The sequence below is a fragment of the Lepidochelys olivacea genome (genome assembly GCF_965140295.1).
Source record: "Lepidochelys olivacea isolate rLepOli2 genome assembly, chromosome: 13".
Taxonomy (NCBI): domain Eukaryota; kingdom Metazoa; phylum Chordata; order Testudines; family Cheloniidae; genus Lepidochelys; species Lepidochelys olivacea.
In genome coordinates, this window is record NC_140423.1 from 17,656,119 (window position 1) to 17,673,310 (window position 17,192).

The window sequence follows — 17,192 nt, forward strand, 5'->3', positions numbered from 1 at the left end:
GATTTATATGCTAGCTGTTTGTGTATAAACAAAACCATGTACTAAAATAATTGTTATATTATAAATACACTTACAAGCTTATTTATGAAGCTTGTATTTCAAATGAAAGAGGGGAAACTTTGCAGGAACCTGTGTCTACAAGAGAGATATTTCACTGTTAGGTATGAAGAATGAGTTCCTACCAAATGTAAAAAAGCTGCTTTTATTACTTTAATTGGCAATTTATTGTGCAACAACCAGTATTTTAACAAAAACAAAAATCAATGATTTTTAAGAAAAACAAAACAGATTTCTGCCTTAAAAAGTAGCAGAAGCAGCTAATAGTGAAGTGAACGTTCTGCTCAGATAGCTTTCTGTTTACCTTACTGACAGCCAGCAGTTTCTGTGTAAGCTGAGCGATGAGAGAAGGGATATATGGGATTATAGCTTCCTGTAGCAGAGAAAAACTTCTCATGATAGCTGTAAATAAATTGAGAAAGAATTTTACATCCATGAAGATGCACCAGCTTGCCAGTTATACGTATACATCCTTTGATCTTATATTTGTATTATAGTAGAGCCTAAAGGCCCCAGCTACGGTTGATGAGAGAGAGAGAGAGAGAGAGAGAGAGAGAGAGAGAGAGAGAGAGAGCGGGGCCTTGTCTTGAAGAGTTTACAATCTATAGTCAAGACAAAGATTTGGGCAAATGATCATTATCCCCATTTTACAGATGGGTACAGAGATTTATATTGGGCAAATCACAATCTGTGGCAGAGACAAGAATTAAACCCAGATCTTCTGAGTCCCAGTCCAGTGCATTAGCCACAAGACAGTAGTATATTTAAAGTCTGCTGTTAATATATTTTCCATCTAGCCTTCAGAATGAGGGACATCCCTCATCTGAGGCCTTGCTACATTTTTATCACATACAAGCCTGCTGTAAATACTATTTTGGGGGGTTCCACATTTGGGCCATGGCAAAATTAGCTATGTTAACCTGACAAATAAGCACCTGCATTTAGTATGTGTATCCACTTTTTTAAAAAAACTGCATAAATCAGGCGTGTCAAATCAGGCTTTCTGAGGCCCATAGCTACAGCAGCTTCTTACCTCAAATTAAGTCAGTTTCTCAGTGCAAAGTCTGGAGTTTCTTACCTTTCATAATATACTCATTTTCAGATGAGCCGGGAAATGTCAGGGCTTTAAAAAGGTTTGTTAGTAGCACTTCTACAAATGGTACCATTTCTGCAGCTGTAATGCTGTAGATGAAAACATAGTTTTGCAACGCTTCAGTGTTTTATTCAAAACACAATTTCTGAACAACTTAGGATATTCTGATAGGAAGAGAAAAAAATCCCCATAAATGATAAAAACCCAGAGTAAAATTACTTCTAACTGAAAACTTACAGTGTAGCGTTGTTAGTCCCCCTCATGGTAAACAATCTCTCAAGAGCATGGGCTGCATAAGTATGAACCACAATACTTTCTGCTTGAAGATGATTGATTAAGAGAGGGATAGACACCAAAAGTTGTTCTTTGGGTACCTACAAAAACAGTGACATTTATATAATATTAAAATTGACATTTTAGAATCAGATACCTGTATTTTGAGAACACATTCACCCTAGAATTTATTTCATTGGAACATTGCAAGTTCTGCAGGAAATCAGAAGGAATCTCAGGCAGGCTTCTCCAGTAGCTAACATCACACACACCCTGACCACCGGATAGCCAGAGGGCTACTACCTTGTTTCTGTCATCACCTATGTATTGCTCCCTATCAGTATGATTTTTTAAAATAATCTCTTTCTTTTGTGTTTTAGTATGATTCATAAATATTAAGGTCAGAAGGGACCATTAGGATCATCTAGTCTGACCTCCTGCACAATGCAGGCCACAGAATCTCACCCATGCACTCCTGCGATAAACCTCTCACCTATTATGCAAAGAATCTCTAAATTAAGATCTCAATATTTTTTCTCCTCTTAACTATCTTTATGATGATCATTCTTATAGACTTCTCTAGCAGCATTTGATATACCTAAAATACTTTTCTCCCCCATTATTAGAGTGAAAAATAGCTCTGATATCCCCTATGATATCAATTTGATCAGGAATGCTTGGGGAATAAGGTACTACTCAACATGATTAAGGTAGCAGAATCAGGCCCTCTGATTTGATTTTGGGGCCCAATCCTGCTCCCACTACAGTCAATTAAAAAAAAAAAGTCATACTGATTCCAATGGTGTGGAATCAGGCCCTTTTGCCTTCTGAAATAATACATAGCTGTGATTTGAAAAGCTTAGTAAAAATAGAGTATAAAACTGAAATACCTAATGTCTTCTCTTGCTACATCTCAAAAGTCAAAGGAGGGGGGGGAAATTATTGTACTTCCTGTAACAACAGATGTCATGACAAAGGCCACTGGGCAAGCCCCAGCTAAAAGTCACTTCACTTCTCTGTGCACCATGGAAGCTTATGAGTGGAATAGAAATCCTAAATGTTCACTAATCCATCAGTAACTGAACATTAACAAGCTTTTTATACCACCTTCAGATTTAATTTATCATGGAACATGTCGTTATTGAATATCTGTTGAAGTAATTTATTATATGTTGTGTAGAAATTAGTTCATTAGGCTTGATAAGTATAAAATGACTGCAAGCTAAACGACATTAGTAATGGAAGATTAAGAAAGCAACTTACTTGGTTCCTGAAAATCATGATATACTTGATGCCATCAGCTTTAAGCACAGGAAATTCATTCACTACAAATGAAAAGGATGTTTAGTGAGCTTTTGGGCATTATTGTATATGGAGTTTATTATTTAACATAAAATTACCTACAGAGTTGACAGCAGTTCAAAGAATTCTTCACGTATCTGTACAATACATTTTCAAAATTGTACAGCGTGGACATTGCTGCAGAAGAACTTGCACAGCATGTAGCAGCTGTAAGAATGTAGTGGCTCTCTCCACATTAGCTTCGATTTTGCTTTTTATAACTTTACAATCAGATATGTTAAACTCTGGATTTTGAGTTAGTATGGCGAGTTATTCATAGTCCTGACCTACAACAACATGACATGGCAGTAGCCACCACACTGATGGTAGGCCATGGAACTGATCAAGGTAACCTCGTGACACAGTTTAAAGAAGTACCTCCAAAAAAAATTTAAGGTAGTTGGTACATGAATAGTTAACTGTATTTCTAGGATGAAGACAGCATTCTATCATGGATCAAATGGCAAGGGAATATAAAAAACCTCCCATCCTCATCCCCATCAAATACTTCCATAGAATGAACGGCTGGAGCAGAATACAAAACATTCAGTCTCCTATAACCAAACTTTTGACTTTGCTGCCTTACTCAAAAATGGGTGGGTATACACTGCAGGGAAGCATCAGCATTGTTACTCTTAAAAACCATCACTAAAAGTTAATGGCCACCAAAGAGGTTTTAGGTATGCTACAAAAGGAGCATTATGCCATACGTAACCCTGAGCTTACCATTAGCAGATTTTAAGTCGGGTTGAATATGATTCACAAAGAATTCTGTCAGATTTACAAGTTCATTGGCTTGTGTTATTCCATGCTAGAAAAAAGAAAAATCAGAAAAATCTTTAGACATCAACATTTATCTATTTTTTTTTTTAACTTATTTCCAAGTGGTTTTACAGAAGGCACCCAAATTTATCTAGTTATTTATAAAGTGCTAAATCACCACAGTCTAGGTGCTACACAGGTACTCATTCAGAACATCCTCTCCAATTATTCTGCACACATTTGTTTTAGCATCCAGTTTCTAGCTGCAATGCTAAAAGCTCAACATAAAATAGGCCCTGAATTGAGAAAGTTCTTATTACACTTGCTAATCCTATGTCAAAATACTAAATATAAAATATTAGAAAACCGTTAATTTGAATATTGAGATGCGGTCTATTGCACAGAAATGGAGGTAAGAACTCCTGATTTCTAAGTCTGGCTTTGACAATGGCTCCTTCTCTAGGTTTGGGCAAGTCAATTAAGCTCACTGTGTCAGTTTTTCAATCTGTAAATAGGGAATTATATCTACTGAACAAAAGGGGTTTGTGGATTAGTTAATGTTTGCCAACCGAGTGTGCCAAAAAACATAAATGACAGTGTTAACCACTAAATGAGGTAGGAGAGGTAAAATGGATGCTACTGTAGATTAATGTCTTAATTGCCCCAATATAGAGGTGAAATCAAGTGGAGAAGTGTTTCACGGCAGTTTCATAATCCTTGTAAGACTTCTCAATATCACAACCACCTAATGTATCATAACTGAGCACTGCTCTTCAGATGCTCACAACTGGAAAGCAAGAGAGTTTTGGGCAGAATTGGGGTTCTCAGGCAGAACAGCAAGAGGAAAGCTCGCATAACATTTTTTATTATGCTTGATTCCAGACAGACAATTTTATTAGTCTCTCTTAAGGCCATTCTAATTCATATACTGTGGGCTAAATTCTGATCACCAATTTTAAACTGGTGTAATGTCATTCCCTTCAATGAATTTATTGCCAGTATATACCATGTAACAAACTCAATCAACCTTTGGTACATAATAGTTTAGTCTCCTGCAGACTATAATACTTTGGTCTCATTTTCGTCCTTGAGTTTAATGTGCAAGTGCTGGGTGACGGTAGCAGTCTGTGATATGTAGGGGGTCAGATAATCCAGTGGTCCCCTAGTGTCTTAAACTCTGATGTCTGTATAGATACCTTATGGTTTAAAACGAAAGGCATGTAAAAGTACCTTCTGTGTCTGAGCTTTGGATGCCAAAGATGTTACAAGGTAAATGGCTGCATCTTTATGCTTCCAGTTGACAGATGGATTCTTTGCATATTCTTGCAGCATGGAATTAACATAGCCAGAGAAGATACCTGTTACAGGTCCTTCAAAAAACTTGCATAAGCCTCGTACTAGATCACAGGCTGCTCTGCGTCTGGTATCAATATCTGTATAAAAAAATAAATAAAAAGATTTGTATATGAAAGAATGAATGGATCTAGGTCACATTCCTACCTAATATAGTTTATACGGACTACCAACAACTATTGCCATGTACAGTATTAAGTTAAATATTTTATTTACTGTTATGAACATAGAATGGATAAGTTTAAATTCATGCATAAAATTTAAGCAGTAGATTAACAGTGTTAAACAATATTCTAGGATATAGGCAAAGATATGTAACACTGCTGATAGCATGCACTCCACATTTACTGCCTAATGAAAATTTTTTGACAGGCATGCAAGGAGTTTTCTTTTTTATCGTAATTTTCTCTTTACCCTTACAATAAAGTGCCTTGGCTAGTAAATTTGCATAACAATTTTGTAAAATGTTCTTTTTGTTTCCAAAGAGAAAATGTATGCACTAGAGCTTATTCTAGACAAAACTCAAGATATGGAATGACCTTTTAAAAAATGGATTAAAAATGTAAGGTTTCCAACAGGCTAGCACAAGTACCAAGTAACACCCTACTTTCCATAACTGTTTGCAGTCTTTTTGCCCAACTAATTTCCAACATAATATAAACTAAGGTAAGGGAAATCAGAACCAGATTCAGATGCAACAGGCTATCTTCCTAGTACCCCAAGTAGCCTCAAAGTTCATATAAAATGTAACCAATTGCCTAAATTCAATAAGAGTGATATACTAGGTCATAAGAAGTCTCTCTACAGTCCTGGGACCACCACGGCTACACCACCACCGCCTATTATGTCATTGAACTTCAGGATCATCATGAATAAATGCCAATAGCGGAGGCAGTGTTGCCCAGTAGATAAGAGCTCAGATGGGCTCTATGTCTGGCTCTGCCACGGACCTTTAAGATGACCTTGGGCAAGACACTTCACCTCTACGCCAGTTCCCCAACTGTAAAGTGAGGCATTTTGAGATCAAAGGCTGAAAAGCACTCCATAAGAACTAGGTATTATTATTGTTGTACATCTGAAGTGTGGCTAATTCCAGATAAGAGTGGTAGTATTTAAACTCTGCTAAGTCTTTCAGTTGCAACACAGATTTTTAACCACTCTCTTTCCTATTAATTTAAAAAAAACTGATCAATGTTATTTTGCATGATGGTCAACTTTCTCAAGATTTGGATAAAGACTCTTTAGAATTGATTTTGGAAAGGACCTTCTCCAAGTGTAAAAATAAAGATATATAAACTTCAGTAAACTACTTCAGTTCTTTGGCATTATGTTTAAAAACGTAAAATATTTCCAGTATACATGTGCATTACCAGATCCTTCCAAATCCCTTCTTATATATTCTTCAGAATTATCTTCAAAAGCTTCTTCATCAGCAGCTGCAGAGAAAATAGATCATTTATGAGATACACTAATGAGAACTCACTTGTTTGTTTGGTTCTTGGCAAAGAATGGAGATAATTTGGGTCAACATCTATGGTTTAACAGTGTTTTGTGAAATTAATGGGATTAAGAAATCTCGTGAGCTACTACGCAGCATACTGGCCTTGATACCTAACAATGAGCTTTAACTGACAAATGTAACTCCTTTTCTTTCACGTTCATGAGCTGTTGTACATTGGATGTAGAAAAGATGGGGCACATTCAATATATTTTAAGTGTATTTGAATCAAGAGGCTTTCAAACTCATGCACTAGAAAAAAAGGAAGCTTCCAATTGCTGCAATAAATTTTCGTTGCAAGTTAAGTCTTGCTGGCACCAGGATCAAAATGATTCAGATGAGCCAGACAGATGGACCACTCAAGCTTGATGGGGTAAATTCTCCATGCTCCACCTCGTTACACTGCCTGAATTATTCTGGTGTTCGCTCTAATAACTTTAAAAATTCAAAGTAATAGCTCAATTTGAAATTACAAGAGAAAGAACTGCCATCATTCCTTCCCAAATTGAATTTTCCTACTTGATCATTTCCACAGCAACTCAACAGATTAGCATACTATTAGAGAGACTTGGTTTGACTCTTGTGCAAGGGTGCATAGGGCCCAATCGTGCAGCCTTTACATTATTAACAAAACCACCACTATACCCAAAGTTATCCTTTACTGGTCATAGTCACTACTAACATACCTTAAAAAAAAATTAATTACCTCTAAATTCCATGTTGGGAACAATAACTTTTTCACAGATGCTTGTCAGGGTATTCTGATCTTCAAACAGATGTTTATAATGTGGTCTCTCACAAACTGAGGCCAGAAACTGGATTGCATTGCTTACCAACTAGAAGATAAAACAGACCCATTTTTAGCACAACTGAACTGTTTATTCTAAAACTGGATGGAAATATATAACAACTTACCAAGTCATATTTAACTTCCTGGCCTGTTGTGACCAACAAATTCCAGATCGCTGTGACAAAACGAGGCAGGTAAGGCTGGAATTCTTCATCATATTTTTGAGCATACAAAGCAGCATTATCACAAATTTGGGATTTCAGTAGCTCCAATAATCCAGCTTCCTCTTCATCCTCATAAAACATAACTAAAAACTCAAACACGCAAATTTCAACACTAGTGAACAGTCAGCTTCCAAAACAAAACAAAAAAAAGAGGGAATTATTTTATAATGCTGTTGTACTGGTGTTTCACAATTCTAAATATAAGGAAATATAGGAATAAATGGTCAGTTCTCACAATAGAGAGAAGTAAATAACAAGGTCCCTCAAGGATCTGGACAGGGACCAGTGCTGTTTAACATATTTGTAAATGATCTGGAAAAGAGGGTGAACAGTGAGGTTGCAAAGTCTGCAGACAATACAAAATTACCCAACATAGTTAAGCCTAAAGCTGTCTATGAAGAGTTAGAGAAATTTCAGAAAACTGGGCAACAAAATGGCAGACAAAATTCAGTTCTGAAAAATGCGAAGTAATTTATATTGGAAAATATAATCCCAATTATACAGACAAGATGATGGGGTCTAATTTAGCTGTTACCACTTAAGAAAGATCTTGGCATCATTGAGCAGATGTTTTCAGAGAACTATCAACAATGTGCAGCAGCAGACAAACAAGCTAATAGAATGTTAAGAACCATTAGGAAAGAGACAGATCAGACATAAAAGCATTACGTTACTATATAAATCCATGGTATGCCCAACATCTTGAATACTGTGTGCAGTTCTGGTTGCCCCATCTCAAAAAAGATATATTAGAATTGGAAAAAATACAGAGAAGGGCAACAAAAAATGATTGGGGTATGGAGCAGTTTCCATCTGAGGAGAGATTAAAAAGACTGACTGTTTAGCTTGGAAAAAGAGGCGACTAAAGGGGGATATGATCGAGGTCTATAAAATCATGACTGGTGTGGAGAAAGTGAACACGGAAGTGTTATTTATTCCCTTCACATAACACAAACTAGAGGGTCACCCAATGAAACTGATAGGCAGCAGGTTTAAAACAAAAAAGGAAGTACTTCTTCACACAACACACAGTCAACCTGTGGAACTTATTGCCAGGGGATCTTGCAAAGGCCAAAACTATAACAGAGTTCAAAAAAGAATTAGGTAAGTTCACAGAGGATAGGTCTATCAATAGCTCTCTCCCAACACTGTGAAGCAACTACAGAAGCCACATTAAACCACAGCAGCGCTTTAACATTGCCAGTGTAGACAAGCCCTTACTCACTCCCTCCCTCTGCAAACATTTGAACAGAGGCAAATTTTATGGAATACTTACATCAGTCTGTAAAAGTTTGTTATCTAAAGTTAAAAGACTATGAAAATTTGTCATCCAGGTTTCCATGTGATCTTCAAAAAACTCAGGAAGATCCTGTGAGGGGAAAAAAGTATGAAAGAAATGCACATTTTAAGTTCATTCCTGGTTATATTAGTTTGGTAGCTTTATACAGTTACTGTCCACTGTTCATTAACAATTTATTTTATCAAAAAGGAAGATGGACAAGGACATAGGAAATAATGCAAGACCCTGGCATAGAGACTTCACACTATAGCTTCTATCTCTATTATTTGTTTGCAGAATCCACTTCAGGGGATGTTGGGAGTCGTGAGGGATTTTCCTCTCTGAAAGATGGTGGGGGAGAGGTGATTCATGGTCCTTTTTGTCCTAACTAAAGACACCCTCACTCCTCGCCCCCTTAGCCTCAAAACACAAAAGCACAGGCCACCCCTTTTGCTCAATCCTATTCTTCAGTCCAAATGAAGGAAACAGGAGTAGACTCCAACAGTCTAAGGGGTACATTTATCACATTTCAAGGGCCTGGACTCACATGGGTGCTTTGCATAGTATAGAGAGTCTAAAAGTTTGCTTTTAGCGTGTTTTTAAACACAGATATGCTTGTTTTATATCTTAGTGATTCTGTGGCAATAAAAAAAATAGTGAAATTATGCTGCTATCAAACTTAAAGTTAATAAAAAGAAAAGGAGTACTTGTGGCACCTTAGACACTAACCAATTTATTTGAGCATAAGCTTTCATGAACTACAGCTCACAGCCAGTTTATTTGAGCATAAGCTTTCGTGAGCTGTAGCTCATGAAAGCTTATGCTCAAATAAACTGGTTAGTCTCTAAGGTGCCAAAAGTACTCCTTTTCTTTTTGCGAATACAGACTAACACGGCTGTTACTCTGAAAGTTAATAAAATCCCTTCTCATTTGATTTGCTTGAGACTGTTTATAACTGTTTTCTGTCAACCCTTATTATACATGCAAAATAGTTTGACACTTGGGAAACAATGTCCATTGAACCTTTACCACTACTCTTATAATTAAGGTTGAAGACTCCGACAAAACCAGAAAAGGACAAAATTGACATTCTCAATCATTGTCATTATTGTTCACCTTACAATAAGCAACAAAAGCTTTTCAGGCTCCTTTATGCATCATGAAGAAGCAGAGTGGCCACAAATTCAGGGTTTTTGTTTTTAAGAGTCTTTTGCAATTCACCTGTAACTAGCTACCCTTGTATTTTTGTCCCTCTGATCTGCTACTTAGAGTTTACTAGATCAGGAAGAGAGACTAAAATTAACTATAGGTTGGCAAACATGTTAGTCAGTCTCAAGCTCTGCCTATTCCCTAGTGTAGGCACAGGTTACTGCTTTTTACCTTGACCAGATAACATGCGCCAGAGGGGACCTTAAATTGATTGTACAGCAAAAAGCATAACAGCTTGAAGCATAACAACTCTGGCTCTTTCAGAGCAGACCCAATAATTAGGAACAATAAATTAAGATTCACCTGAAAATTTAAACTGTAGAACAATTTTGCAATCTGAATTAGAGAAGAGAAGAGAACCTTCAAAGCACTGGCATCATTTGCATGGGTGCTGCAAAGTTCAATGGTGGCCTAGAAAAGAAGAAAGGATTAATAGGAAACATGAACAGAAATGTATTGGGTGTATTGCAAATGCCATGTAATGTTACAATTTTATTGACAGCACATTCAGAGAACTGATGATTTTAGTTCTGTCATCCTGGTTTCAGTTTAAAATTTAGTATGTTTCTATTTCTAAATAACTTGTATTCCATAAGAATTCACAAGTAAGTCAATTTAAAGTGTTAAATCATCCCTAAAAGAAGATCAAACAACTCTCAGAAATAATGCTGTACCTTAAAGAGATTTGTCAAGGGCTGTGCAAAGGCATCAAGGACAAGTTTGATTTCTGTCCACAGTTCATTTGATTTAAACTCATGGCGGTATCTGGCAAACAAAGGGAGAGGCAGGGAAAAAAAATGGTAATAGCACTTCATTCCAATTTAACTTGCATCTAATTATTTATAAGGAACTCTGAATCTTGAGACAAGTCAAGTCAGCAAATACAAGAACTAAATGCTACAGTTAAAAATGTCCATGTAAGGTATGAAATTCAATAACCACTTAAATAAAGCTACTAATCATTATAAAGTCAGTAACTTCAATTAGAAGCCACAAATGATTAACACAACCACAAAATTCAATTTAATAAGCAGAGGTACGTGCATTTTAGTAGAAATTCTGGAATCCACACACTTATCCGTTAATACCTTTTAAATAACGAGTGTGCAGTGCGAAGGACTCCATTAATGACATGGAAATCTCCACTCTGAAAACGATTCACCATTTCAGTCAGCAGGTCTGGCCATTTTTGAGGGAAGTCTTCCCTGCCAATAATGCTAATGGCATCACTTAACTGGAAAGGAAACATAACCATTATATCATACCATTTGTGAATAGCATAGTGATCAGTACTTAAATACGACAGTTACTCTTGGGGGAATTTTGCATCACTGCTGGTGGCTCCTACCACCAGCTGGGTAGGGGAGTATAGGACTTCCTCTTCCCCTGCAGAGAGCAGCAAGGGTTGGGTCAGACCCACCCCCAGAAACCTCCCCACGCTGCAGGAAGCTCTGCACTCCACCCTGCGCTTCCTGCCCCCATCGCACCTCAGCCATGGTGGGAGGGGTCACAGGTGCTCCCTGGTACACCCAACCCCCATGCATTCGGACCCCCCCATATCCAGAGCGCCCCACTCCCCCCAAAATGCCTCAGTCTCCTGCACCAGAACCCCCACCACAGTGATCCTCACCCTCCCTGCAACCGGACCCCTGCCAAGCCCCTCCCCCCTGCATCTGGACCCCCACCCTGCATCCAGACCAACCTGCTGAGCCCCAACCACCTTCACCTGGATCCCCCTGTAGAGTCCCATTCCCCCAGCACCAGGAACCCCCCCCAAAGAGCCTCTGCATCCGTATCTCTCCCTCCAACCACCCAAACCCAGATTGCCCCACACAGAACCCTCTCACCCCACACCTGGATTCCCCCACACTTGGATTCTACTGGGCTTAACCTGCTTGCCTCACACCTGGATCAGGGCCAGGGCTAGGCATGCAAGACTCTGCCCCCCTCTCACTTGCTATCTTGGTACATATGGCATGAAGGGGCAGGGCCCTGGGGTGTTTCTGGGGCAAGTCCGGCCCTTGCACTGTGTTAGGGTCTGGTGCAGCCTCACCACTGAGTCCGTGTCCCGAGATGCAGGGCAGCTGCAGGGTGATCTCCCATCTCCATGCAGCCAGTGGCCTATGCTCCACACTGCTGGAGTCTCCACATTTACTTATTGACAAATGAAATATGCAGAATTTTGAAATACTGTGCACAGAATTTATTTTTTTTATACATACACACACAGTAAACTCTTTGGGAGACCCCAGAACACGACTGATCTCCCATTAGGGCTTCTAGGCACAACATCCTCCCGAAGGTCTCAGTGAAGCAATCTTACCTGTTTTTGAATTTGTTCTGGACTGCTAAGCATCAAGTGTACTATGTTGCCTTTAATAGCTATCCTGTCTGTTTCACATATTTTGTTTGGTTCATCTTCAATCTAAAAAGTAAAACATTAGTTAATTATGAGACATCTATTACTCCTCTGTGCAATGAAAGGAAAAAATACTACAAATATTTTTAGTTTTCTTTACATAAATTGAGCATGTTGCACTACAATAAGGAAATCCAGTGTAGAAAACTGAGTGTCTGCCAACATGTTTATTTTTAATGATATAACTCTGCCTGTGATGGAACTATAATAGCAATCTCCACAGATAAACCAAGAAAATTAAATGCTTCTATAAAATTAGGGACTAAACTTTCTCCTTCAGAATTACTGGTTTGAAGAGGCTGGCCAGCCACCTCAAAATGGACACTTATAGGTGAATTTGAATTAAATTAAGCAAAAAGAAAAGGAGTACTTGTGGCACCTTAGAGACTAACCAATTTATTTGAGCATGAGCTTTCGTGAGCTACAGCTCACTTCATCGGATGCATACCGTGGAAACTGCAGCAGACTTTATATATACACAGAGAATATGAAACAATACCTCCTCCCACCCCACTGTCCTGCTGGTAATAGCTTATCTAAAGTGATCATCAGGTGGGCCATTTCCAGCACAAATCCAGGTTTTCTCACCCTCCACCCCCCCACACAGATTCACTCTCCTGCTGGTGATAGCCCATCCAAAGGTATTTAAGAATTAAGGTATTTCTCTGTTGGGTGGGTGAAGTTAACCTAGAATCCAGTGAACTTCAAACAATGAATAAGTAATTTCAAAGCACTGCCACATACACAAAATAAAACTGAAAACTACTAGAGAAAGATTTTTTTTTTCCTAATCTGAGACTTATAGTTATTGACCCCTTGCTGAGCAGTAGCAGAACTCAGGGCCTTGCAAGATCAGCTTCCTATTTGGAGCAGAAATAAGTGAGAGTGAACCTCTTAATGTAGTTTGTTTATTTACAAGACGCATAAATCCTGTTTCCTTGAATAGGACTTATAATGAGCAGCACATAGGCATCCCCCTCTTACAGCAGCCTCGGGAAAGGTAGCTCCGCCCTGCCACCAGAAGCATCTTGTGCCTCTGACTCTCTTCTCCAAGGCCTATCAAGTCTAAAGCCTGGTCTACACTACAAAGTTATGTCATCATCAGCCATTTTGCATCAGCCTAGTTGAAGGTGTCCAATTTTGTCTCCCACTGACGTAAACTCTCCATTATGCCAACATAGTAACACCACCTCCCTGAGCAGCACTGAGCCATGGTCAACGTACTGAGGTTGACACAGAGTGAACGCAGACACTGCATTACCTATGTTGACCCTAACAGTCCTCCAGAAGCTGTCTCATAATACCTGAAACTGACCATTCTGGTTACAATTGTGAATTCCCCTGCCCAGGCATCAGAGAGACCGGAAGCACCCACCCGCCGTTAAAGCCCTTCAAATTTTTGAAATGTCTTTTCCTGATTGTCCATCTTGGTGAGGACAACTACCAGTTTTCCATTGTTCTGGACAACTGCCCAGCTCACCACATCAGCTACATGCTCCAGACATGCCCCAGCCAGGAGCAGACAGGATTGGATTTCCTGGGCCTGTGAGCACACTGTGCAGTCACAGCTACAGACCATCCATAGAAACATGGACGTCTATAAGCAGATTGCATAGGGGAGGCAGAAGGGGTATGACAGGAAGCAGTTTCAAAGCAAAGAAATGGCGGAAGACATACCAGAAGGCCAAGGAAGCCAACAGTCGATTCAGTGCCAAGCTGAAGACCTGCCACTTTTATAAAGAGCTGCATGCCATACTTGGTGGATACTCCACCACCATCCCACACTTCCCCATGGATACCACTGAGAAGCCCAAATCACAGGCCCCTGATATGAACAGCAAGGATGAGGATGATGACGGGGGACATGCAACTGGAGGGGCGGGGAGAGGGTGTGTCCAGCTATGCCACAAGCCAGGACCTAATTGAGACTTCACTGCAGTCCAGGCAGTTGAGCAAAGACAAGCCCATGCCTGCGTAAAAATGGTGCCAGTATTCAGTGCCATTGCCCTATACTCATAATTTTATGCAACCGAGCAATTCCCCCCTTCATTTCCCTCATCCCTGGCAGGGCATATCATAGCTGAAGCTGTGAGTGGCGTTGCGCACAAACACGCTGAAGCACGAATGTCAACCTCTTGTTTAACATTTTAGGGGAGCAAGGGAAGGGAGTTCTGAATCTTAACTTTAGTTTTCCATTGTGACTATACTGAAAAAGGTACCTCTGTGTGTTTTATCTGTAGCTGCTGCAGTTGCAGCAATCAGGGGTTTCCCTTCCACACCAGGGGAGCGTCTGAGCCAGAGAAGGAAGAGAAAGTGGAGGACTTGGGACAACATTTTCAGCAAGATCTTGCAACCATCAGACTGTGAACTGAGGACCTGGAGGATGAATATTGCAAAACTGTAGGGAGATGGAAAGATCAGACAGGAGAAGGGCCCAGGAGTTGGTGAGGGAGATGCACCAGGTCATAAAGGGGCTTCTCTGGCAACAAACACAGATGCTGCAGACTCTTCTGGACCTAATGGTTCTACAATCCAGGCTCACCTCCCGCTGAAGTCCATGGAGAACTCCAGTATACCCCACATTCCACGTGGCATCAGGGGCCACATTCCTACCCCTACTGCTTCACACTGGGGGACATTAAAGACAACCACAACTTCACATACACTGACCTGTTAAGAGCCACGACTGCTGTATGTGAAGCTAAAATGGACATGAATGTTCCTTCCCCTTCTTTAAGCTCTGTTCCACAAGTCTATTAAGGTTTTAATGCACTTAGTTTTCATTGGCACAGAATTTTTTTTTTTTAAGTGTTTTCATTTACTCAAGAAAACAGTATTGTTTGGAAAATAATTCATCTTTGTTAGTTTCCAACATATGCTGCAGAATGCCGGACTGTACTGAAAGCACACACTTTAGTTGTTATTATACATTGTAACAGAATTCACAGGATCAGTGAACAAAGTGTAATCATCAGACATGTACCAAGCACGACACAATTTGTAACAAGCCCCCAAACTATAGGGCCAGGTAGAGCACTATACACCACAAAGCATTACTGTGGCTTGCTGTTAATGTGCTCTTTCAAAGCCTCCCTGAGCTATATAGCTCCAAGCTGAGGTCTTCTGACAGCCCTTACGTCTGGCTGCTCAAACTCAGCGGACAGCTACTGCACCTCTGCCCTCTACCCCAGCAACTACTATTCCCCCTTTGCTTCACAGATATTATATAGGACACAACAGGCAGCTATGACTATTGGGATATTTTTCTTCCCGAGATTAACTTTCGTGAACACCAGTTCCCTTTCAGTCTACCAAAAGCACATTCATTCAACTGTCATTCTCCAACTGCTGAGCCAGTAGTTGAATCTTTTCTTGGTGCTGTTGAGATGGCAAGTATATGGCTTCATGAACAGGGGAGTAAAGAATAGGCTGGGTCCCTCAGGATCAGTATTGGCATTTCAACATCCCTAATGGTAATCTGCCGATCGGGAAAGAGCCCCTGCTTGTAGCTTTCTGAACAGTCCTGTGCTGTTAAAGATGCAAGTGTCATGCACCGTCCCTGACCAGCCAACACTGATGTCAGTGAAGCGTCCCTAGTGATCCACCAACGCTTGCATAACCATTGAAAAATAGCCCTTTCTCATGATGTACTCTGTGGCTAAGTGGTCTGGTGCCAAAATAGACACATGCATGCCGTCTGTTGCTCCACTGCAGTTCAGGAAACCTCCAGCTGCAAATCCACGCATTATGTCCCGCACGCTGCCGAGAGTTACAGTCCTGTGTAGCGGGAGACGATTAATGGCCCTGCACACTTGCATGACAACAATCCCCAAAGTGGATTTTTCAACTCCAAAATGACTTTGCAATGACGCAATCTGGCATTGCAAGTTTCCACAGTGTGATCACCACTCACTTCTCCACTGTCAGTGCAGCTCTCATTCTTGTGTCACGGCTCTGGAGGGCTGGGGCAAGCTCAGCACACAGATCCAGGAATGTGGCCTTGCACATCCAAACATTCTGCAGCCAGTGCTCATCATCCCAAGCCTGCATTACAATGCGATCCCATTAGTCAGGACCAGAAGCAGTGCTCCACCACTGGCACCTGCTCCACATACACCAAAAATAATCTTGAACTAGTTCTCACTATGTCCCACAGCAATCTGCTCTTCACAAAATCATCAAGTTCTCCACCGCTCTTCAAATACCAGAGGATTATGTGTCCTATGCCTGCAATACTCACGACAATAGTTCAGAGCTGTGCATGCTCCTGTCAGAGATGGTGGACAGCAACAAGTTCCACGTGGGGTCATGGGATTTTCAAAACAGGCATGAAAATTATGGGATAAGAGATGGCATTATGGGGTAGAGAAAGTCATATGATGAGAACTTGAACCCCACAGTCCCAGTCACCCCTGCGTGACTCACACCCCACCATGAAATGCCAAAACTTTCCAAAACATAGGGCACTTAACGATGGGGAGCTGCACACTGGGTTACCTACCCATGGCGCACCGCATCGTTCATCGAAACAAGCATTCCTGGCGCATACGTGAAGCGCTGACATAAGGAGCCAAGTGTGCATTTGCACAAGTGATAGACTAACTGTGGCACCTTTATGCAAGCATAACTTGTGTCAATAAAAGTTTGTAGTGCAGACGTGACTTATGTGCTTGATAAACTCTTTTTCCTCCCCCAGCCCTTGAGCTTTATACCTCAGAGATACCTAGCCCAAGGCTGCTCACTAAGACCACATGGCCTAGAAAGGTGAACCTGGGCACATACTCTGTACAGCTGCTCTGCAACACAAGTGAATCCCAGCATTTCAATTGCCAGACAAAGGGAGTACTTGAACCCACATGGCATCCTTAATGACTCTTTGGATGCACCTACTACA

At 40.3% G+C, this 17,192-nt stretch overlaps 1 protein-coding gene across 3 annotated transcripts in view; it reads right to left on the minus strand.

Moving 5' to 3' along the window:
* Positions 1-17,192, minus strand: part of CSE1L (chromosome segregation 1 like) — a 35,159-nt gene that overhangs the window by 9,255 nt on the left and 8,712 nt on the right. For all 3 annotated transcript variants that reach the window (XM_084646056.1, XM_084646058.1, XM_084646057.1), the window contains exons 4-17: positions 12,203-12,304; positions 10,968-11,113; positions 10,554-10,644; positions 10,183-10,290; positions 8,668-8,760; positions 7,293-7,460; positions 7,084-7,213; positions 6,250-6,315; positions 4,757-4,959; positions 3,491-3,575; positions 2,687-2,748; positions 1,388-1,524; positions 1,136-1,239; positions 362-459 (exon numbers count right to left, since the gene is read on the minus strand). In XM_084646056.1, coding sequence (XP_084502182.1) covers positions 362-459; positions 1,136-1,239; positions 1,388-1,524; positions 2,687-2,748; positions 3,491-3,575; positions 4,757-4,959; positions 6,250-6,315; positions 7,084-7,213; positions 7,293-7,460; positions 8,668-8,760; positions 10,183-10,290; positions 10,554-10,644; positions 10,968-11,113; positions 12,203-12,304 — 1,593 coding nt within the window. The remainder of the gene's footprint in view (positions 1-361; positions 460-1,135; positions 1,240-1,387; positions 1,525-2,686; positions 2,749-3,490; positions 3,576-4,756; positions 4,960-6,249; positions 6,316-7,083; positions 7,214-7,292; positions 7,461-8,667; positions 8,761-10,182; positions 10,291-10,553; positions 10,645-10,967; positions 11,114-12,202; positions 12,305-17,192) is intronic.